General features: G+C 40.9%; 1 protein-coding gene across 4 annotated transcripts in view; it reads left to right on the top strand.

The window, feature by feature from the left end:
• PSIP1 (PC4 and SFRS1 interacting protein 1) overlaps nt 1-23,808 on the top strand; it is a 249,383-nt gene that overhangs the window by 66,624 nt on the left and 158,951 nt on the right. For all 4 annotated transcript variants that reach the window (XM_029605901.1, XM_029605884.1, XM_029605894.1 and 1 more), the window contains exon 4: nt 12,581-12,722. In XM_029605901.1, the coding sequence (XP_029461761.1) occupies nt 12,581-12,722 (142 nt within the window). The remainder of the gene's footprint in view (nt 1-12,580; nt 12,723-23,808) is intronic.

The raw sequence follows: 23,808 nt of genomic DNA, 5'->3' as shown, positions 1-23,808 counted from the left end.
ACGTAATGGCTTCCTTCAAAAGATTTAAAGGTCTCCGGGGTTTACCTTAAATGAGCATGCATTCATTTGGGAATACCACCAACATAACTCATATGATTAATCCCTTAAGGGAAACTAAATGGAATGCTTCAACGAAATGCCATCCATTCTATTTCTTTAAGTCCATGTTGGGACCATGGTGTGAAGCTTGAAGATCCATTTCTGCGCCTGTTGAAATAAGCGTGTTACTCTATCTCCACCCCGCCAGTGGGGAAGAACTTTCTCCAAAATCGTCCATCTGCATTCATGAATTTGATGATTATATCACAAAAAATTATCCACTAGGGGTGCGTCTTCTTTTATGTTTTCAAATGTGATTTATATTCTGTCATCCAAACTCAAAACATCCGCTGTGTCATTCCTACGTACAGCAATTTGCATGGACATACTATACAGTATACAACGTGAGTAGTCTTACACAAAAATTCTAAAGAAGATGGAACTTCAAATTCTTGAAACAAGTGATGTTCTGTGTCAGAAAGTTTCTGTTGACATAAGTGACAATTACATGTATGTATCACTGGCATCTCTAAAGTAGGATTAAAATTGTTGGAACGAACAGCCTGATCTCTGATATTCTGAGCATGGGAGTATGCAATGCGTAGTGACGACGAAAAAACTGGATGTACTTCTTGCAAAGTCCGCCAATGTTTTTTGATAATTCTACTTACAGAGGCTGCCAATGGAGAGTGTCTTATAACTAGTGTTCAATGATTAGAATCCTCTGAGGCCTCTAAAAAAGGTTGTCTTGATTGTTATATAGAGCTCTATGGTATGCATTGCGTACACAGGAGGGTGGAGAACCTCTGTCTAGAAAGTGGGCAGCCATATCTTTAGCCCGATCTTTGAATTCCTGTCTTTCTGTGCACAAACGTCGCAGTTGAAAAAAATGACTGACAGGAAGACTTCTTTTGAAGGGTGTTGGATGTGCAAAATATAATAAATTATTATGTTCTGTGGGTTTACGGTAAATACTTGTCTTTAATGAGTTCTGATGTTTACTAATCAGGATATCTAGAAAAACAATCTCGGATGTATGGTAAGTGATAGTGAACTTAAGACATGTGGTTAATGAATAAAGTCTAGTAACTATGAGAGAGAGCCCTGCCAAATAACAAACACATCGTCTATGTAACGTTTCCAACACGTAAGCTGAGATGCCATGGAGTTTTATTCAAATAGGTTTTTTCAAAGGCAGATCTGGTATGCATATTTTGTACAACTTTCCAATAGACCTTCCATAGATCTGGGAACAAACCCTGCGGTATTAACTCAGGAAGACGGGACATAGTATCACTACCAATCTCTTAGCTCTCAAACTCAGTTTGGATGTTGAGTGCTCAGTGATCGCTAATCTCCACATACCTACAGAAATTGTGGTCATACTAGTCTCAAATCAAAAGCCTTCAACTAGAAGAAATTATGCCTTTGAATCCAGTAGGTACTCCAAATGGTTTCAAATGCTTTGGACACATTTTCTTGCGAGCCTAAGCATCTGCTGCAATGCTTTCTCCGTCTTTCTCACTCTGATCTCTTCACCTCTTTGGTGCAAGTGCATCTCAGCGCTATAGCAGCTTACTATACACAGGTGGATGGCAAGCCAATCTCTACTCATCCATTGATATCTTGTTTCATGAAAGGGCTATGGCATGTCAAGCCCCTGGTACAAAAGCCACCTGTTTTGGGACCTGAATGTGGTCCTTTCCCAACTAATGAAACCTTCCTTTGAGCCATTGAAGTCAGTTTCTCTAACGTACTTGATATGAAATGTGGTTTTCTGCATCACAGTGATTTCATCTAAAAGAGCCAGCAAACTCCAAACTTTCGTCCACTATCCTCTGTACATGCAGTTCTTTCACAACGGAGTGGTTCTCCATACTTGCCCTAAGTTTCTGCTGAGGGTGGTCTCAGATGTCCAAATCAATCAATCCATCATATTGCCTATCTTCTTTCCTAGGTCTCATGTGCATGAAGGAAGAAAAGCCCTACATGTTCTGAACTGCAAAAAACAAGAAACAAACTCAGCTGCATCCTAAAACCTCCCAACTATTCATCTCATATGATCCCAACAGGCTAGGAGTAGCATTGCCAAGTGAACCTTGTCTAACTGACTGGCTAAGTGCATTCACCATCAGTACACCTTAGCATCATGAGAGCCATGGCAGCTTCCATTACTCATCTTGGAGAAGTACCTATTGAAGATATCTGCAAAACTGCAACTTGGTCTTCCATTCATAACTTTATGTCCCACTATTGTCTTGATAACCTTTCAAATCTGGACAGTAAATTCAGACAAGCAGTTTTGCAAAATCTGTTCTCGCTGTAGTCCACTCTCCACTCTCCAGGTTGCTTACTAAGTAAATGCTCCACTGCAATCCTCAGCTTGGGACTTCCCAAATGTAATGGCAAATGCAGACTGTTTATCAAACAAAACAGCAAATTTGCTCACTGTAAATGGTGTTTTTCATAAATAGAAGGATAAATTTGCCATAGAATACTCTCACACACCTCCCTGGAGAGTTGACTACATAGCTAGATTAGCTCTGGTATAGATTGAGCAGGCTTACGGGAACTCCTGCACATGCTCAGTAGAATTCAAAGCTCTACAAACCTGGAGAGACAACTCTGGTGCTGCCAGATGATATCACCCACATGTAATAGCTAATTTTGTGTTTTAACTCTTTATTTATGAATTTTCAACTTACAATAAGTATCATTCAAATTTTTCAATATTCAAAAAAACTTTGAATATTCTTAAAGTATACAAGATATACAAAATAACAGCAAATCACTGATTTACACCATATTAATAACATTTCTTGCATACAGTTACTAAACCAATGGGGAGCTCCGAGCAAAATATTTAAAATTACAAAGTACTCAATATATAACAGAATTGGACTATTCTTTCTTCCCAACTAATAATTAGATCACGGTACTATTCCCCTCATTTGAGTTCCTTCGCTCTTCCAGATATTTCTCTAAATGAAGTGGATCATAATAAACGTATCTAGCCCCATCAACCCGCATGACACATTTACATGGGAATCTTATTATTTGTATTCCATATGTTCTTGCTATATTAGCCAAGGTGATAAATCTTTTTCTTTTCTCTTGTGTCTCCTTAGAGACATCTGGATATATCCAGATTTTTTGGCCCAAGTAGAGGGAAGATCTTTTTATCATAAAAGCTTTTAAGACCCTGTCTCTATCCAGGGACTTCTCAAATTTAACCAAAAGAGTTCCTCTTGACTCTACTTGGGCGGAATAAGATGTCTCAATTAACCCAGTTAGGTCCAAAGATTTATCTACTTGATCTGAAACATCTAATTTCTTTTCATTTACAAAATATGCATTAACTACCTGTGGAAACTGATCAGGTTGCCATGACAAAATATCCAAAAAATAATTTAATTGTTCCCTAGGAGAAACCACCTAGGGAAATTAATAAACCTTAAATTTGTATACCTGACCTGATTTTCTAACACTTCAACCTTTTTACTTAAAGCTGTTTCACCTTTAATTATTGATGATTGTACCATTTCTATAGAAGATAAATTCTCTTGCACTTTATTTATTTCTACCACATAGTTAATTACCATGGGGTTTAAATTTATCAATATATTTTGCATCTCTTTTATGCTATTATTTAATTTCAAGATATTATTTTGTAACGTATTCATAGCACTCCATAATGTTTCCACTGTCACTGTTTTTTGATTACCAGGAAAGGCCTCGGGTATTTGAGGTGGAAAAGATACATTGACACACGCCTGGTCAGCGAGGTTTCTCAATGGGGGGGCTTGTTGCCGATTCTATTGATGATATTGAGATCCTGGGATTTACCAAGTTCTCTTCCCCTGCTCTCTTCTCTTTAGGGGATAGGATCCCAAGTTCCTTTCCCTGATCTTGATTATGTAGTTTTATATCATTAGCTTCCGTCTCCAACAAGCTCATCTGTATCATTGGTATCCGTACGTCAGGTGAGCTAGGATCTCTAGTGGTCGCACTACTCCTCGGAGGTGGAGGGATAGTTGGCGCCCCGGGACTTAAGCTCACGTCTCCCAGTGGAGGTGGAGTTTGCTCTCCTGCCACCTCTAAAGCGGGATTCTCCAGGGTTATTAAGTCCAGAGGTGGATAGAAATTTGTCAAAATTGTTTGCACTGGGGAAGGATTAACCGGGGTTGAGGCATCCGGGCAAACCCTTCCCTTCCGCTTAGTATGTGGCATAGATATCAGATAACAATAAAATGTCCCAAAAACAAATTGAAATTTCTACTCACTGTTCCTGTTATTTCAAATCAAATTAGGGTGTTTGAGAGACGATCCAAACCTTACATCACCTTCGACATCTAAGAGGGGGGGGGCGCCTTCTCGCCTTCGCCGACCCAAGCCGCGCGCCCCTTACGGAGCACGCGGCTTAGGCAGTGCGCGCCAACGGCGGCGGTGCATCGTCTGCCCACGTTCTTATGGGCAGTCGCAGTCCTCAGACGTCACCAAAACTCCTCCCTCTCACAGCTGAGATGGGGGGGATCAGGTCCTCACTCCGTGCTTCACGAAAGAGTCTCTGGGTGTTTTTAATCAGTTCTTTTCTCCAATATGGGTAGGTGATGATGTTCCTCGCGGTCTCTCGCTCGCCTGGGCTCCCTGTAATAGCTAATTTATCGTACTATTCATGGAAAACTGTTCATGGTAAGCAAACTTGGTTTGTTGAAACATCTCTAGTGCAACTTTTTGAGTGTGGAATCCCTCTTCATACCATAATGGGAAAGCTCCCAGTTAGATTTAAATTCAGTATTTTGGTTCAGCCCCTAATAAAATGCTGGGGATGGCTTAATTATACAACTTGTTTATGATTTCGCTTTTCCTCCTTTGGTAAGAAACAGATTTTTTTTTTTTTTAAACCCGGAATGAGGGAGAGATCATGTGATGCATTGAGGAGAGCAGATGTGAGCTCCCGGGTCCCTTTGCCTCGATCCAGCCCCATCTGCAGCGCTGCCCGACTAGCCTGACAATCGCTCCGAACGCCTCTGCACCCGCTGCCTTTGCTAAGCATGACGGGAGAGCCATGACCTCCAGAACAGCCAAGGAAAAGGGAGAAAGCCCACGTGGCCGACTCCACGACTGAAGAAAATGGTGGCTGGTCACCATTTTGCCCTCGTTAGTTGCCCCAGGGCAAGTGGGATTTGTTCGCAAGCGTTATGCATCCACCAATATTCGCACGGTGGTCCATTCTATAGCCTTATGCACCAGAATAGAAGAGCCATTTTTAGTAGTCAGTTTTGATGCCAAAAAGACATTTGTCAGGGTCGAATGGGATTATTGGTTTCAGTGCCTTGCAGATATCCGACTGGTGGGTTTTTTTTACGATGCCATACGAGTCCGCTACAGGAACCCGATGGCAGTTATAGGTGTGAATGGAGCTTTTTCAAGCCCATTCCCAGTACTTCGAGGCACTAGGCAGGGTTGTCCTCTTTCCCCTCTGCTTTTTTTTGCTGACATTAGAACCCTTACCATTCAGGCTTCCCCATCTATAAAAGGGATTAAGTTTGGTGACTCTATATTCAAATATGCAGCATTTGCCGATTACATTTTTGGTTTTTTGACAGAGCCCTAACGCTCTCTTGCTAGCTTGTTGGCCATATTTCAGGAGTATGGGGCCTTTTCCGGCCACTGTCTCAACCATGACAAATCTGAGGCCCTGGGTTTCCCAGTTACCTTAAAAGAATGCTGGGCCAGCCAATTTCCGTTACGTTGGGCTGGTTCATTCCGGTATTTGGGGGTCCAGCTAACCATAAATTTACCGCAGCTCTATGGTCTAAATGTAGGCCCGGTTCTGCGGCACTCCCAGAGTAAAATGAGAGCTTGGCACAACTTGCCACTTTCTCTGGGAAGTCGAATAAATTTGTTTAAGATGATCCTTCTACCAAAATGGTTGTATCTGCTGCAGAATCTACCCCTTTGGCTTAAACTGAAGGATATTACTTCCTTGAACCAAGCTATACACTTCTTTATTTGGCAAGGGAAGAAAACCGCGAGTGCCCCTGGGATGACTGCAGAGCCGCTGGGGTAGGAGCAGCTTGGGGGTTCCGGATATGGGTCAGTATAATCTGGATTGTAACCTCCGGATCATAAAGGACTAGATATTGGGCACCTCCACTTTTGTTAACATTGAGGCAGAACGGGCGTTAGTGGCTCCATTACACTTATGCTATGTGTTGCAGGCCCCTACGTCTGACCTTCCGATATCATTGCAATACCATGTTTTGCTGGACCCTTTACACAGAATCTGGACCCAAGCTACTGAAAAGTTGTGCATCCCCTAACCTTTGTTCCTATCTCCTCCCAATCAGGGGAAATTATGTGTTTACACCAGGCCTACAATCGGGAGCATTTCACATTTGAGAGGGAAAGGGTTTTTGTCAGCTGGGGCACCTTTTGGATGGGGAAGGGAAAATTCTTACTTTTCAGGAATTGGTAGATATGTACGGGCTGCACAGGTTGCAAGTCTTCCCTTATCTGCAAATACGACATTTATGTACTCATGTTGCCACGGGCTTCATGCTCCCCCAGCGTTTTCAAATCACTAAATGCTTTGTTACTGCTGGAGGCCCCCAGATGTCCCTCCTTGTTGGTCTATTATAGGGGATTGGGGCAGCTGGGGATCTCTGAAGCTTGTTTGATTTTAGCAGACCGATGAAATAAGGACAGGATATTCACAGTGAACTCTGGTGGTCATTCAAGCTAGTTTTGGTCAGATATTGTTCACCTCTATTAATATGTACTTCAGAGAGATGCCATATAAGCTCATATGTCGGGTCTTTGTTTCCCCACAAATTCTATATCTATCTATCTATCTATCTATCTATCTATATATATATATATATATATATATATACTTTCAGACTCTGCTTATTGTGTTAAATGCCATGCTGACATGGGGTCCCTTTCTCTTGTTCTGGGCATGTCCTGCGATAAAGCAGTTTTGGAATAGAATTGTTGCCTACCTAACTATGATACTCAAGGTCCCACTTTCTCCTACACCCACGTTGCTGTTAAAGGCAAGCATGGTCGGCAGGCGGCTTATACTTTCGCATTGGACAGTAGCGGCCTCTCCCTCTTTCTGGCAATGGTGGAATGGCCTTCACCATATGCTGCAAATGGATACAGTGGTTTCCAGGAGTTCTCCACGCTTACGACGGAAATTCTTATTAACATGGAACAACTACATCCAATCTTTGTCACCGTGAGCCAGGAGCTTCATCCTGAATGATTGATTGAATACATCATGAAATGAGATATACCGACACCGATCCACGAATGATAGACTAGGAGGGGGGGAAGGGGGGCATGGAAATTGTTTTCTATGTTACTGTGTGTACTGTTCATATAAACAAAACATGTTCTCTGTGTTGATGTGCACCGAGTGGGACTAAGAGTCCAAGTCCCTTGGGATAATGTTGTTAATTTTGCTAATAAAAATTGTTGAAATTAAACCCGGAATGATTCATGGAGTCTTAAAAAAAAAAATGATCACAGTTAGGCCTCTCCATGATTTCTAAGCTATGTAGGTGCAAGGTAAACCATTTTATTTTAGGAAATTCAAGCACTCCTTCAGTATTGAGCAGTTTTGGGGTATTTGCCAGGTACTTGTAGCCTGGATTGGCCACTGTTGGAAACAGGATGCTGGGTTGATGGACCCTTGGTCTGACCCAGTATGGCAATTTCTTATGTTCTTATGTTTGTCTTCCTTCAGGCTGGACATATTTTATTATTGAACACTTCCTTCCTGGATTCACAGAGGTGGTCAATTTTGAAAGAGATTTTTGACATACAAGACCCAGTTTAGACCACCTCTTTCAGCTTTACATAAAATGTTAAAACAGACAGAAGTGGCATTTGATTTTAATTCTTTATTACAGAAGTGGAAACGAATTACATCTACGAGTCACTGACAAGAAATTGTTTCATTTTTTTGCTGTTATTAACTCCGCAGCCAGAAATATGATATTGAAAGAAACACAATTTAAATTTCTAACAAGATTTTGTATTTCACAAAAATGAGCATTATTAGCCAACTTTGCTTTAACTGATATGTTTATTAAATGTATGTCAGAGACTGAACCTTGGTTCATACTTTTTGGTCTTATGCAATAATCCAGAAGTTTGGGGGTAAGATACAATGATATGTAGTTGGTTTTGATATACCCTTGTACAGCTGATGTTCTTCTGTTCGATTTATTTTCTTCCTGTGGACATAAAACCATAAGTTTATGATTGAAAAAAAACTTTCTTCTAGCTGAAAAATAAAATAATTCTATGTTGTAGACAAGAGCCTAGTTCACCTAATTTTATGCATTGGAGAAACGAGTTACATAGTCTTGCAGTTTGGAAAAATTAGATGTCCAGGGTAAGCTGTTTAAGAAAAAGTATACCTTTTTGCAACCTTGGAGTTTATACTTGGACTCTCTACCTCAGGGAGCTAGAAGTTTGATTCTAAATGATTTTTTAGCAAACTGTCATTTGTTCGTCTTATTGTTCATTGGTTGGTCCACAATGGCCTACTCTGTTTCTTCTTTGGCCATTGCAGGATGGGCTGCATAACTGTCTAGCTGAACCTCATCTTCAGCCATTGTTTGGTAGGATGAAGACCTGAAAGCAGGCAGTTCCTGCATGCTGCAATCCTCCCCTTCTCAATAGCTGATTCTCAGGAAGTTGTAAACGCAAATCTTCTACCCAAAAGCTGGCTGCTGAGAAGGGGGAGGATTGCAACGTACAATAGGTAGAGTAGACTGTCAGCAGTATAGATCAGATTTCTCTTTCAAGTCACAGTTTGTGCTCCAAAGAGTTGCATGTTACTCTCAAAGCACCAGTTGGCCACCCCTACTCTAGGGTACTGTTGGACTTTGGTTTGTTTTCTTGCCTTCAGTTTCAGTAAAGACTTTATTTTGAACAACAGCATTTAGAGTGAAGAATGATTTTTGGTGTGACTGACTGGGGTGGTGAAGAGCCCCACAGAGAGACAAAACCCTAAGTGCTTTGAAAAGACAATTTTCCTCCTTGTGCGGGAACTCCGGGAGGTGATTGAGCCTTGACTCTCCCTGTGTGCCCCTGTGCTCAAGAACTGACAGGATCTAGAGGTGGAAGCATGTATACAATCATTGCTGGGCAGATTGGATGGGCCATTTTTGTCTTTATCTGCCATCATTTACTATGTTACTATGGTAAGTGTCTGGAGAATTGAAATTGCAAGCTGAAAGCATTCAGAGATTTTTTTTTTTTTATGACCATCCCCTGTTTTGTAGGAGCAAATTATCTTCATTTTCAGATGCTCCAGCAGCTATGTAGAGGATCCAATGGTTGTTGAAAGTAGACAGAACAATAGTCTGAGAGGTTGGAAGGGTCAGAGTATTTGTTTAACCTTGGAAGTGTCTTCACACGACTAATTGAAAGCCTAAAGAGTCAACCAACTTTGTGGGCCATATTCACTTTTTTAAAGAAAAGTAGTAATAAATCAGTTGGAAGGGTGTCCAAATCTTTGCACATGACTTATTCCTATTTCCAATCTTAAAATGAACAAATAGTTTTGCATTAAAATTGTAGCAAGATTTATTTATTTATTTTAATTCTTTTATATACCGACCTTCATGACAGGGGTCATATCAAATCGGTTTACATGAAACAAGGGGTAAACATTTTATCAACCATTTAACAGTAGAATAATCAGAGGAGGTAGAAAGTTACATATAACAAGGAGATCAAACTTGGGATTAGAAGAAAGAGAAGTAGAGAGGGATAACCATTGTGATTAAAGGAATTCGCTATGTAAGATGACAGGTAGGCTTGAGATGTAGAGTTCCGAAATTGAATAGATTAAGGGAAAGCTTGGCAAAATAGCCAGGTTTTAAGTTTTTTTCGAAATGTTTGTAGGCAGGGTTTCAGTCTGAGGTCAGGAGGTAAATTGTTCCAAATAGTGGGTCCTGCTATCGAGAATGCTCGTTCTTTGGTTGCGGTGTGGCGTGAAGTTTTGTTAGGAGGCACATGGAGAGATCCTTTGTATGATTCTCTGATGGGTCTGGATGAGGAATGGAGTTTGAGGGGAACTGGAGGTCCAGTGGGTGTTGTTTGTGGATCGTTTTGTGGATTATGGTAAGGGATTTGTGTAAGATTCTATAGTTTATTGGAAGCCAATGAAGGTTCTTTAAGATGGGGGAGATGTGCTCTCTGCGGTTTGTATTAGACAAGACTCTAGCTGCTGCATTCTGGAGCATCTGCAAAGGTTTAGTGGAGGAGAGTGGAAGCCCCAGAAGGAGTGTGTTGCAGTAGTCAATCTTGGCAAAGAGCGTGGCTTGGAGGACAGTCCTGAAGTCATGGAAAAACAGGAGGGGTTTGAGCCTTTTTAGGACTTGCCGTTTGTAGAAGCCTTCCTTTGTCATGTTGTTAATGTATTTCTTTAAATTTAAGCGATTGTCAAGGATTACTCCGAGGTCTCTAGCATGCGAGATTTGGGCTGTATGAGGGGGCTGAAGCGAGGAGTTGGAATGGTCGGTTGAAATGATGAGCAGTTCGGTCTTGGACGTATTTAGGACTAGATTCAAATTGTTGAGGAGTTGGTTAATGGAGTGAAGGCAATTTTCCCAGTATAGGAGAGTCTTTGAGAGTGACTCTTTTATGGGGATTAAAATCTGAACATAGTCTGCGTAGAGATAATGTGTTAATCTTAGGTTGGTAAGCAGTTGACAGAGGGGGAGGAGGTAGATGTTAAATAGGGTGGGGGATAAGGAAGATCCTTGAGGAACTCCTACTGAAGATTTAATACTGGATGATTCTTTGCTGTTAATTTTGACTTTGTAGATGATGTGTTTAAGTTTGTCAAACACTATCCCTAACAAATCCATGTCAACATTGTACTTTATACTATCATGACTATTCACTATAGGAACTCCCAGCTAAATCCAAGCCTCCATTGCCTTTTGTTGTTCATCCTTCAGTTCATAAAATTTTTAAAATATTTTTTATGCAATTTAAAATGACTAAGCTTAGTGCTTGCTCGATTGTCCTCCAACTTTAATTGTCGGGACAGCGTTTCGGGATTTGATAAATTAATTGATTGAAAAATACATTTTGATCAGGGATGCAAACATCTATAGACACCTAAAATAGAAATGTTCTTTGTTTAAAGCAGTTTGATTGGATGGAATATTGTGTGTTCTCATTTAAAAAAAAAAAAAAAAAAGCCACCTTTTTGCAGTGAAACTTATGAAAAAAAAAAGGTTTGGTAAGCATTAAAATGCAAGGCAAAGATGTTTCAGCAGTTAATAGCAATTCTTTTTGCAAAGGGGCATAACCTGCCTGGGTACAGCTGCATGTCATCACAGGCCTTCTCTCTTCATGCCAGAGGACAAAAAAAATGCAGGCACACCAAAAGAAAAATATAGGAATAGATTTTAAAACGAGCAATTTCTTAATTGATTATTCCTATATCCCTTACTAGTCTAAATTGTACATATGTTATACTAGTCTAAATTGTACATATGTTATACAATTGTACAGTGGGTTAAATTGGCACAAATACCACCAATATATGATTTACTGTTCCTAAAGCATTCACTAACTCCAAATACATACAAATATATTCACAAGCACTAACTAAAATACACACCTGCACTCATACATTACCTTTCACACAATACAAATTATTTTTGTAAACTGTTGTGTTGTTTCCTGGGTCTGATGGAAAATACTCAACTAGACCCTTGTTTCGCCGGTGAAGGCTTCCTCAGGGGGCAACCCTAGCACAGAACACAGTAAAAATCTGAAGCAAAATGAATAAAAATGTGTGAGTGACCTTGTAAAAAGACATTTTCTCCAATGAGGCTAATCTGGTGGACCTACTGATGTGCATGATCCCTTTTTCATCCAGGTCACATGTGATTCAGGATATCATTTTGAAGCAGTGGTACATTTTGTCATTACATCGGGTCTTTCATAATAGACTCATTTTTGCCCGCACCAGGGGTTGCAATTTACGCGACTTCCTGGTCAATCCTTTAGTAATAATACAATTTTATGTTTGTAAAACGTGTATTTGTACAACTCGATGTATATTTATCTAGTAAGGGATATAGGAATAATCAATTAAGAAACTGCTCATTTGTTTTAAATTTTCAGTTTACTAATAAAGCATTATTTTAATTTCTAACATTAGTGCTTTTTTCCACTTGGGATTTTTTTTGCTATAATATTTTTGAGCACTTTATATAGCACATAGCCCAATTTCTGTTTTTATATATTTGTTCTTTTTTATATAGATAGATATTTTACAGGTGCTTTAGATCCCAGTACAGATGTGTGTCTGCAGCACACACGTTTGTTAACTGTGTTTTGAAATGACACTTTTTTTTTGGCAGCACCTCTGCCTACAGGCTTACTTTAGAGTGCATCCTTCTCCTTTTCAGGCCAGTGTTTTTTTTCTAGTAAATACACATTTCTTTTGATAATTCATTTCCTAACTCTTCCATTTTTCTCTTCCGCCTTCCAGGGCATTTCTGGGGCCGAAGGACATCTTTCCTTATTTGGAAAATAAAGATAAATATGGGAAGCCGAACAAGAGGAAGGGCTTTAACGAGGGGCTGTGGGAAATTGATAACAATCCGAAAGTGAAGTTCTCCAGCCAGCAGCAGGTATGTAAGTGATGTGCTCACGGGGGGGAGCTGTGGGAGAAGCTGAAGGTGTGCTTACTGCCAGTGCTGGTGGTTACACCGGGACCACACAACTGATAACCATTTTATGGGTTCAGGAGGTGTCGTAGGTTTGACGCGTGTCATTAATAGCTTGATTGGGGGGGGGGGGGGGGGGGAGAGGCTTCATCGGAGGTGAAGGAGGAGCAGGGCAGATGAATAGTTTTGTCTCCCTCCAGGATGTTCTTAGAGGGGAGGGAAATCTCGCTGACCTTGCACTGTAAATTCAGCTCCAGTTTATTGGCCAGCACTTGATTTTTGCAGCAGTGCTCGAATCTGTCACAGTGGGAAGTGGCGTTGCCATGGACACCGGCAGAGGAAAGTGAAGCATTGTGCATGGAGGATTCTCTGTGTCTGAGAATTTTTTTTTTTTTTTTTTTGTGAAAGGAACAGCCTGATATAGCTTGCCTGGGAAGAGGCTGGGAATAACAAAAGAAACCCGGTGAGGTGAAATCTATTTCAAAGTCTGTCTTCAGCACAGTGGCCTTGTAGAGCTTGTACAAAAATAACGCAGGGGAGGCTCTGTGCCTTCAGTTGGGCGTGTTAAGGGGGCGACCATTGAGAAATGTCGAGGTCTGGTGCCAGTGCTTTAATTAAAGGGGTTTTATTTTTGGATGCATTTGCGCTGTTCGTCGTTGGGGTACTCCGTGCAAAGTTCCTCTGTTTTTCATCTTCATCTGTGAGGGACTTGCTCGTTAAACCTAAACAATGTAGATGTCTATGTATATATAGAAACTATTAACATAGGTATATAGAAATTGGGGGGGGGGGGGGTTTGTGTATGTGAGGAGAGTGCATTTTCAAATCCCAGATTAAAAAAATGCACTCACATCACATGCACCTGCACCCCAAACTCTATAATTTGATAGTTTCTACACACACACAATTATATATCTGTTTGGATTTACCATGCAGTTCCCATACAGATAAGAATGGGAATCTGGAAACTCTGCCCAGACTACCCCACAAGTCAGCTGATGCTTGAAGATGGCCCCAAAGCATCCAAAAATAAAATCTCTTCAGTTATTAGGACACTGGCAGCAGACCTCCAGATTTTCCAGTGGCCACCCTAGCATGCCCAACTATATGTAAAATTGGGGATTCCAAAATGCACTCACCTAAGACAAATGCATTTTCTGGGCTGACAGGACAGTCTGGAGAGGAGGAGGCACTGAGGTCTAGAAAGAAGTGGGCTAAGAGATAAAAGAAGAGTGCCAGAGGGTGAGAGAGGAGAAAATGGAGGGGAGAGATGAGAAAATAATGGGAGAGGAAAGAAAGAGGGCTGCAGGTGGGACTAGAGAAGGAGAGAGGGCTACACCAGGAAGAATGTGTGAGGGCTGTGCTGGGATGAGAGAAGGAGGGGGTTCACTCACCATGCATTACTGCCATCCCCTTTACCACCCTGAAACAAATTATTGAATGGGGATGAGGGGAGTGTGCAGAAGATAAGAATACATAGCAAGTGAATTTTGTCCCTAGAGAACAAGTTCGTGAGAAATTTTAGAATCCCTGTAAATTTGTAATGTCTCCTCCCATTTGAGAGAGGTATAATTTGAAAAGAAAACTTTGTTCAGTGGAGAGTGTTTCAGAAGTTAGCATAATATAAAAGCATCTAAATTAGATAGAAACTGCAGGTAAAGTACATTTTTATCATTTATCCTTCCTTCCCCATCTTCCAGTTAGTAAAACTTTGCAGTGACACCACAGGATATCCTATTGGTCTATGCCAGTCTATGATACTTGTGACAGTACTGTCAGCAGGGGGGCAGTCTAGGCAGTTGTCAAGGGCCAACAACCCTGGAAACTGGAAGTATCTCCGGCATCTGCATCTTTATTTAGGGCCGATCAATCATCCTGACGGGACACCTTTCCCTAGGCCGGATTTGCCGGACACAACAGAGGGGGCCGTCCCTCTCCTCCCATCTGTGACTTTAGATAATATAGTGAGTGACGGCAGATAAAGATCAAAATGGTCTGTCTAGTCTGCCCAGTAATTTATTTATTTTTCTATTTTGTTAGGGTGGTAGGAACTGCCGCTCCATGTGGGCCACCACCAAGCCGAAATGTAAGCTATAGATGTAATGGGATAATTTTTCTATTGCTTCATTTCCTTTCTCTAGCTAGCAGGGTTCTTCTGTGTCTGTCCCTCACCCTTTTGAATTCTATTACCGTTCTTATCTTCACCACCTGGTCCGGGAGGGTGTTTCATGAATCCACCTCCCTTTCCAAGAAGAATTATTTCCTGACATTGTTCCTGAGTCCTCTACCTTGAAGTTTCATATTGTGACACCCCCCCCCCCCCCATTTTACAGCTTCCTTTCTATCGGAAAAGATTTGATATGTTGAGATTAATTCCTTTCAGGTAGTTGAAAATCTGTAAAGAGTGTAAATTTGCCACTGATTGCTAGGATAAACTAGTGGGGTCCAGTGTGTCCAATGTAATTGGTTATGCTTGCTTTTAAGGCTGGAACTCCTGGAGAAAATGAAATATTGTTAAGCTCAGGGATGTGAGATGGTTGGGGGAGAAAAATTTGAAACTTATTACATCTATGCTGTGCTATCATTAGTGTGTGGTTTTTTTTTTGTGTTTTGGGGTTTTTTTTGGGCAGGGGCATGTTTCCGTGATTGGTCCAGTGTGCAGTGCTGTCATGCAAAATCTTTACTTTGCTCTTCCTTGCCTTATTTATTTTAAAAAATTATATAGAAACATAGAAAATGACGGCAGAAAAAGACCAATCGTCCCATCTAGTCTGCTCAGCAAGCTTCCACACTTATTTTCCCATACTTATCTGTTTCATCAATCTTGTTGGTAACTGTTTGATTCAAATTTCCTGCCATCCCCTTTCATTGATGCAGAAAGCAATGTTGGAGTTGCATCAAAAGTGAGCATAAGGCTTATGGTTAAGGGTAGTAATCGCCGCATCCAGCAAGTTATCCCAATGCTTGTTTGCCCAGACTGCACAGATGATGCTTTGTTGGATGTTGTCTGAATGTAAATCCTTTTTTCCTCATTTCCCCCTACCGTTGAAGCAGAGAGCAACGCTGTATATGCTTTCAGAGTGATGTATTAGGCTTAATTGGTTTAGGGTAGTAACTGCCGTGATAAGAAAAGCTACCCCCATGCTTATTTGTTTTCCCAGATTATGACGTTCAGTCCTTTTTGGTTGTTGTCTGAATGCGAATCCTCTTTTCCACATTTCCCCCTGCCGTAGAAGCAGAGAGCAATTTTTGGGTTGCTTTAACCGTGCAAAGGCTTTTTGAGTAAGGGTAGTAATCACAAGGTAGCAGCCAACATTCCAGCAAGCCGCCCCCATGACTCTACTCTTCATTCCCATCCTCTAGCCTTTATGGATCCACAGTGTTTATCCCACACCCCTTTGAAATCCTTCACAGTTTGTCTTCACCACTTCCTCCGGAAGGGCATTCCAGGCATCCACCACCCTTTCCGTGAAGAAATACTTCCTGACATACCGCATAACCAGTAAAATTTACAATAGAAGCGGTTTACAGAATTAACATACATAATATAATGCAACATAAAAACCATAAGAACATAAGATCTGCCATACTGGACCAGACCAAGGGTCCATCAAGCCCAGTATCCTGTCTCCAACAGTGGGCAATCCAAGTCACAAGAACCTGGCAGGATTCCAAGGGGTAGATAGATTCCAAGCTGCTTATTCCAAGAATAAGCAGAGAATTTCTGCAACTCTACCTTAATTGTTAATGGACTTTTCCTCCACGAACTTGTCCAAACCTTTTTTTAAACATAGATAGGAGCAACCATACTAACCAGATACCAAACAATATAGCATTACATATACAGACTATCCGCTGCCACTGCCACACCTCCCGAGATCTCACCACTCCCCAAATCATAATCCCAATTCTCCACAATTTACTTCTGTTCCTCTGTTTGTGAAATGATTGTGGCCTTCCCAATTGGGATTAGAAATGGTACACTTGTTCTCAGCTCATGCCTTCGATGAGAACCCCAAATGGGTCTGGTATTCAGGGAAACAAAAAACATTCACATGAACCTAATTATTATATCAAAAGCATATAATTATTGTTTTGTGAATATTCAGTGTTGATATTCTGAAACCTACCCCGCTTTGAGGGGGAAGGAATCACTCCTGAAACTTACAGATTCTCTCTTTCTGCCTCTCTCCCTCTCCACAGTCTGTGGCTAGGACTTTGGTGGCAGTTAATGGGGCTCACAGACTGGCAGGGTCTGAATGAAGAGGTCTATGATTGATTTGCAGATGTTCCCTATACAGGAAACAAATTGGTCAGAGACACTCAAGGAGATTGTAGCTCAGAATAAGGAGCATCAAGTCACTATTCAGTCTTTGCTGACCAGAAGAGGGGACCAGCCTCCACCCTCCAGATGTCAGTACCTCTTACAGAGAGCTCTTTTTTTTTTTTTTGAGATGCCCCTTCCACTCTTATCAACATCATCAGGCTGCTCCTATTCTACAACAGCAGAAGCTTCCTGCCAGGTGGCTTCAGAGGGAAAGATGTTGAGCAAAAGTCCCTCAGCAGCCACAGGTGAAGTCTGGACCTAATGTTTCTTGGATCTGAAGCTCAACTCCCTGCCACCAATTGTGGTGTGTGGCTAGGTTACATTTCTGTCACTTTTCTTCGATCCACTGCTTTTCAGTCTTCAATTCAGACCTATAGGAGTCTGCTCAACTTTGGCTGGAAGTGGTCTCGCTCCCCAAGAAAACGGGGATGGCTGAGGGGAGATTTGAGACCTGTTTTGGTTTTACAAAGATTGAACAATCTGTTAGTGTGGGAGAAATTCTAGATGAATTCTCCCCATGCAATCCTCCTGTTCATTCAGCTTGGAGATTGGACGTGCGCCTTGGACCTTAAGGACACTTATGCTCAAATACCCATTACACAGGAAATTCTTCAGATTTGTGATGGAGGAGGTACATTGCCTTTGGCTGTCTGTGATCTAGCAGTGGTAGCAATGTAGCTCCGTTAGCAGGGTGTTTGTTGTCCCCTATTTAAAAGATTGGTTGGTGATGACCCATCCCAGTCAGGGGTTTTGGAGTCCCTTGAGAAGGCTGTTTGACTCGTCTAATTGCACAGCCTTCCAGTTTCTAATTAACTTTGTCAAATCAAGCCTTAGCCCTTTCCAGAGGATTCAGTTCATAGGAGCATGAGAGAGATTCTGAATGGGAGCTAGCATTCTTCCCAGGAAAAAGGGCCATGGTGCTAAATGACCTAGTGAAGACCCTCCTGCAGTGGGACTAATCTCTAGCAAGAACAATGGATCATCTTTGGTCACATGGCAGCTCCAGTACATGCAGTCCCCATGACTTGGTTGAACATGACAGGTCTATATATAGTAGGGTCTCCATCACGGGAGATCAGTTAAGACAGCTTTTATACCATCACATATCAGTGACAGTCAAAATGAAAGCATCCCTGCAGTGGTGGTTGAAACTGTCTGAATGTGAACTTCCTCTCGGGCTATATCTCTTCTGCGGACGACTCCACCAGGGGCTGGAGAGCTGATACCTATTTTGCTCAAATTCAGAGGGGCATGATCCTTAGAGAGTTAACTTCAGATTAACCTGCTAGAATTGGGTGCCATCTGCTATCCACTATAATCTCTCTTCCACCACTTGTTGAGAAACAGAATCTTGATCCAGACGGACAGTCTGGTGGCTATGATCTGCATAACAAAACAAGGGCACAAGCTCATTTGCTCTTTGCCAGGAGTCTATCTTGATCCAGGCATAGGCTCTTGGTCACAGAGCTCACCTTAAGTAACCTACTTTCCAGGAGCCCTAAGCACACTGGCAGACATTCTCAGCAGAGTCCTTCTTCTGCACAGGTACTCCTTGGATCAGTAAGAGGCGGGCAGATTATTTCTGAAACTGACAATTGACTTGTTTCAGAAAGGAACAGGAAAGTTAAAAAGTTCTGCTCCAAGCTTCCAGGCAGATACAGTTCAGTTCTTGATGCTTGCTAAAGTTGGGACATGTCTTCTATATACAAATCCTCCAATTCCATTAATTGCAAGGACAGTCCAGCAGGTATTTTGGAATCATGTGAGATTTCTCCTCATTGCTTTCACATGGCTAGGGAAGATGTTGGTTCCCATACCTCATCCAGTTATCCGTACAGCCTCCACCTCCATTCATATTAGGAATTTTTCCATTCCTTGTCATGCAGGAGGAAGGCAGACTCTACCGTCCAAATCTGTCATCTCTGGCATTCACGGCATGTATGTTGAATGCACAATAGTTTCTTCTCTGCTGTTTCCGAAGGATTTGGAATTTGTTTTGATTTCAGCCAGGAAGTCTTCAACTAGAAGGTCCCTATAGCTTCAAATTGAAAAACTTATCATTGTGGTGGCAGTCCTGCTTTCTGACCTCTTTACCTGTAGCCCAAAGTATTTGCTCCAATATTTGTTTTGCCGATCTTCTTCAGGTATTAGCACATGGTCAAAGAAAGTGCACCTCTGTACTATTGTGGCATACCATAAACAAGTGGAAAGGCGTGCCAATCTCCATTCATCCTTTGGTATCCAAATATATGAAGGGATTTGGTAATTCCAAGCCTCCTGTAAGTGCACTACCAATGTCTTAAGAGCTTAATGTTGACTTGGCCCAGCTCTTGAAATTTCAGTTTGAGCCTCTGGAGTCAGGTAATTTAAAGTTCCTTACATGAAAATTGATGTACTTAGTAGCTGTTGCATCTGTTTATAGGGTCAGTGAATTGCAAGTACTGGTTTCTTATTTGCCATACATTCAATTCTTCCACAACAGGGTGGTTCTGTGCACACATCCTAAGTTACTCCCAAAGGTGGTGTCTGCTTTTCACATTAACCAAATTATTGTGCTCCCTACTTTTTTTTCCCAAGACCACATACACATAAAGGTGAGAAGGCTCTCCAGTCTTTGGACTTTAAGAGAGCCTTGGTATACTACTTGAGAAGGATTCATCCTCACCATCAGACTTTTCAGTTGTTTGTATCTTTTGATCCCAATAAGACTGGGTGTGGCAGTAGCCAAGAGAACTTTGTCAAATTAGTTAGTGTACTGTATTGCACATGGTTATATACTAGCTAGCTTGCAGACTATAAATTCTGTCAAGACTCATGAAGTGAGAGACATGTTGGTTTCAGTGGCTTATCTCAATTGAAAAAAAACACAAAAGAGCATTTAATGGGTCCTATCTATCAAAATGAAACAGCAAAAGGCACCACTCTCAGGTAAATATCTATATGGAGGCTCCAAAAAAATGTAATAATCAATACTAAAAAATATTATGAAAGTAAGATGCCGCATCAGCAAGCCTGTCAACGTATCCAGCTATACAAGTTTGGATCGTCAGGTCTACTCTTTATTCGCGGCTCTTACTGGCTGAAAAAGCCTCTTATTAGTAACTATTAGAAACTATTGCTTTGAAATCACTCCGAGATAATACCAATTTGATTATAAAACCAGCAGATAAGGGTGGCAAAATTGTGCTCTTAGATCGTATACAATATTGTGCAGAGGTTCATAAACAAATCAACAATCAGTCCTTTTATCATCCATTGCAAGCTGATCCTACCATTGAGCTAACTAAAGAAATTGAAAAACTTGTTAAAACAGGCAGAGACACAGGTTTTTTGACTACTCTGAAGCGTCTTTTCTGGTTAAACAATATCCTAAGGTTCCTGTGTTTTATATTCTCCCAAAAATACATAAGAATATTACGCATCCTCCTGGAAGACCTATTGTTTCCAGCAGGGGTTCACTGCTGGAGCCTCTATCTAAGTTTGTGGATTATTTTCTGGCACCTTATGTATCACAACAAACATCTTATATTAGAGACTCTCAGGCAATGATCCAAATCATTGAAAGTTTTTCTGGTGATGTATCTAATTTGTTTATGGTGACGCTTGATATAGAGGCTCTTTATACAAACATTCCTCAAATAGAAGCCATTGACATAGCTACACAGTTTTTTGAGGCTCTCCCTCAACCACAGAGGATACCTACTCATTTTTTACAGTCTTTGCTTCACATTGCGCTATTTTTAGCCTTTGAGGGCATGTTTTTTTCAACAAATTTGTGGCACAGCTATGGCGGCCACCATGGCCCCCGATCTAGCTAATCTATATATGGCACATTTTGAAAATCATTATGTACATAATAACAATCCATTTGGACAATATATAGTCATGTGGAAAAGGATATGACAATATTTTTCTTCTATGGTCTGACACAATTGAAATGGTCAATGATTTCCTACAGTGGCTCAACAGTTGTAATGCTCATCTACATTTTACTACTGAGATTCAGAAGGAGAGAATTCATTTCCTGGATATTACTATTTTTAAGAATAATGTGACATTCAACACTACACTTTACCATAAGCCAGTTGCCAGTAACACTTTTTTACATTTTTCTAGCGCTCACCCATGAGTTTTGAAAGAAAATCTGCCAGTGAGCCAGTTTTTTCGAATTAGGCGGCTGTGCACTACGGAAGCAGAATTTAAGTTTCAGGCACATTCCTTAGGGTTTAGATTTCAAGCCAGAGGATATCCTACCACTTGTATAAAAAGAGCATACACAAGAGCTAAATTTGCTCATAGAGAGGGGCTCTTTCTACCACAGAGCACCACTGAGGAAGATATTTTGACGTGTATACTTCCTTTTTCATCAATGTCATCCAAAGTAAAGCAAATCATCAACAATCATTGGCATATTTTATAGCTTCATCCTGAGTTTCAACAAATTCCAAGGTTTTCTTATACCCATGGATCTAACCTGCGGGATCAATTAGTACATTCTGATTCCTCTATTCCAGCATATAATTCTACTATTGGATTTCATAAAGCCTGTGGTTCCTGTTCAATGTGTAACATCATGATAGAAGCATCAGCGATCTTTTTTTCAAGATTTAATTTCACTTTTGTGCTCAAGCAACACACTGACTGTTCGTCTGCAGGGGTTATCTATCTGATTCAGTGCCCTTGCAACCTGTGGTATATAGGGAAAACGAGCAGATCCCTCAAAACCCGTCTCATTGAACATAAGTCGTGCCTGAATAAATCACGGATTACAGCTCCTTTGGTTTCTCATTGTTTAGAATTTTCACATTCTTTTGATTCCTTACGAGCCTGTGTATTAGAACAACTGTCCCCTTCTTGGCGAGGAGGAGATTTAAATACAGGAAGAGCAACGCTGGATTCATCAGCTTAATACAGTTTATCCCTCAGGTCTCAACTCCGCTCTGGAATTACAAGTTTTTCTGCAGTGATCTTTTCTACTTTGGTTACTTTCTCTGGTTGTTTACTTTGTTGTTATGGCAACCTACATTTAGACGACATCACGCATGTTTTTCAGCAGGCTATTTAATTCTATCAACCTGTGGTTAGCGGTTTCTGTCCCTGTTTCTACAAACATTCGTTGTGAGACCTGGCGTCCAAAATAAGGAGGTTGGCTCCTCTACACTTTTGAAATAAGTACATTGGTATTCGTTTTGATTACCCGCCTGATAATTATTTATTTTTTTGCAGTGTCTTTTTGTAAAGGTTCACTAACCCCTGAAGAAGCTGCGCTGTTGCAGCGAAACACCGGCCACTGTCGGGTACAGTGACAGTGATAGTACAACCATCGGTATAAATCCACAAGCTGTGTGTATAAGTTTGGTACTCAATTTTTTGTCACTCATTCTTTATGGACGATATATGAACTGTTCAGACGGGACATAAGTCTACACTATACAGTCTCTATTGACGACATGTGAAAGAACTGGGCTATAAGCTTTTGTTTCATGTTACTAATAAGAGGCTTTTTCAGCCAGTAAGAGCCGCGAATAAAGAGTAGACCTGACGATCCAAACTTGTATAGCTGGATACGTTGACAGGCTTGCTGATGCGGCATCTTACTTTCATAATATTTTTTAGTATCTTATTATATTTTTTTGGAACCTTCATATAGATATTTACCTGAGAGTGGTGCCTTTTGCTGTTTCATTTATCTCAATTGAAGACATTTTAAAAGCTGCAACTTGGTTGTCTGCACACACCTTTACTTTTCACTATTGTCTGGTCAACATGTCGAGGTAACAGCAATTTTGGGCAAGCAGTTTTTTGCAGCCTGTTCACCCATTAGTGTACTCTTCACTGGTATGGTTGGGTTGCTTTTTCAGAATTGCTCTGCTTTCAGCTTGGGACTCTCCAGTTCATGCCTGCTTGTTGATGGAGAAAGTAAGTTTGCATACCTGTAAATAGTTATCCATGGACTACAGCAGATTGAATTTGCTCTGCTTATTGGCCACCCACCTCCCTGGAGAGTAGTCTACCTCACTAAAGCTTAAGCTCTGAAACAGACCAAGGGGCTCATGAGGCAGTGAGTATGGGAACTCCCATACATGCTCAGTAAAGTTTACTGAGCTCTGAGAAATAGGTCCGTTCAGTGCCACCAGATAAAATCACCCACGTGTCATGGCCAATTCATCCTCCAGACTGCAGAGAAACCTGTTAACAGGTAAGCAAACTTACTTTATTTAAGAATTTAAAAATAAATTGAACAATTGAATGCAATTTCCATTATAAATACAGGAGAGAATGCTGTTAGAATGATGTGGAAGGAGGGGATTCATGTGATTTCTCAGTAAACGAAGGAGCTTTAGCACAGTACTCTTGCAGGTAATCCCTGAAATTTAATTTTTAATTGTTCCAAACTGACCTCTAAAAATATATGAAGGACAGTTCAAATATTTCTATACTGGCAATGTGATCTGTACAACATGGGAAGCTGTGTGGAAATCCAGTGGAAAGTCTGTGCCTAAGATCATGCACCCAGAGGAGAAAATGGCGGCCAAGGATCTTGAGGTTTCAAACCCATCTTTTCCTCCAGGTATGATAGCCACAATAAGATATGCTTATCAACTTTCAATTAATATGCATAGCAGCTTGGGTGTTAGACTTGAAAAAGTTATAAAGTAGCTCAACTTTTATCCACAGTTAAAAGGTTATAACTGAAAAGCAGGACGATCTAGAAAACAGAAG

This window comes from Rhinatrema bivittatum, chromosome 1, assembly GCF_901001135.1.
Source record: "Rhinatrema bivittatum chromosome 1, aRhiBiv1.1, whole genome shotgun sequence".
NCBI classification, from domain to species: Eukaryota; Metazoa; Chordata; class Amphibia; order Gymnophiona; family Rhinatrematidae; genus Rhinatrema; species Rhinatrema bivittatum.
Note: the sequence above shows the minus strand (reverse complement) of the source record. Positions and strands in the feature narration are given on the sequence as shown.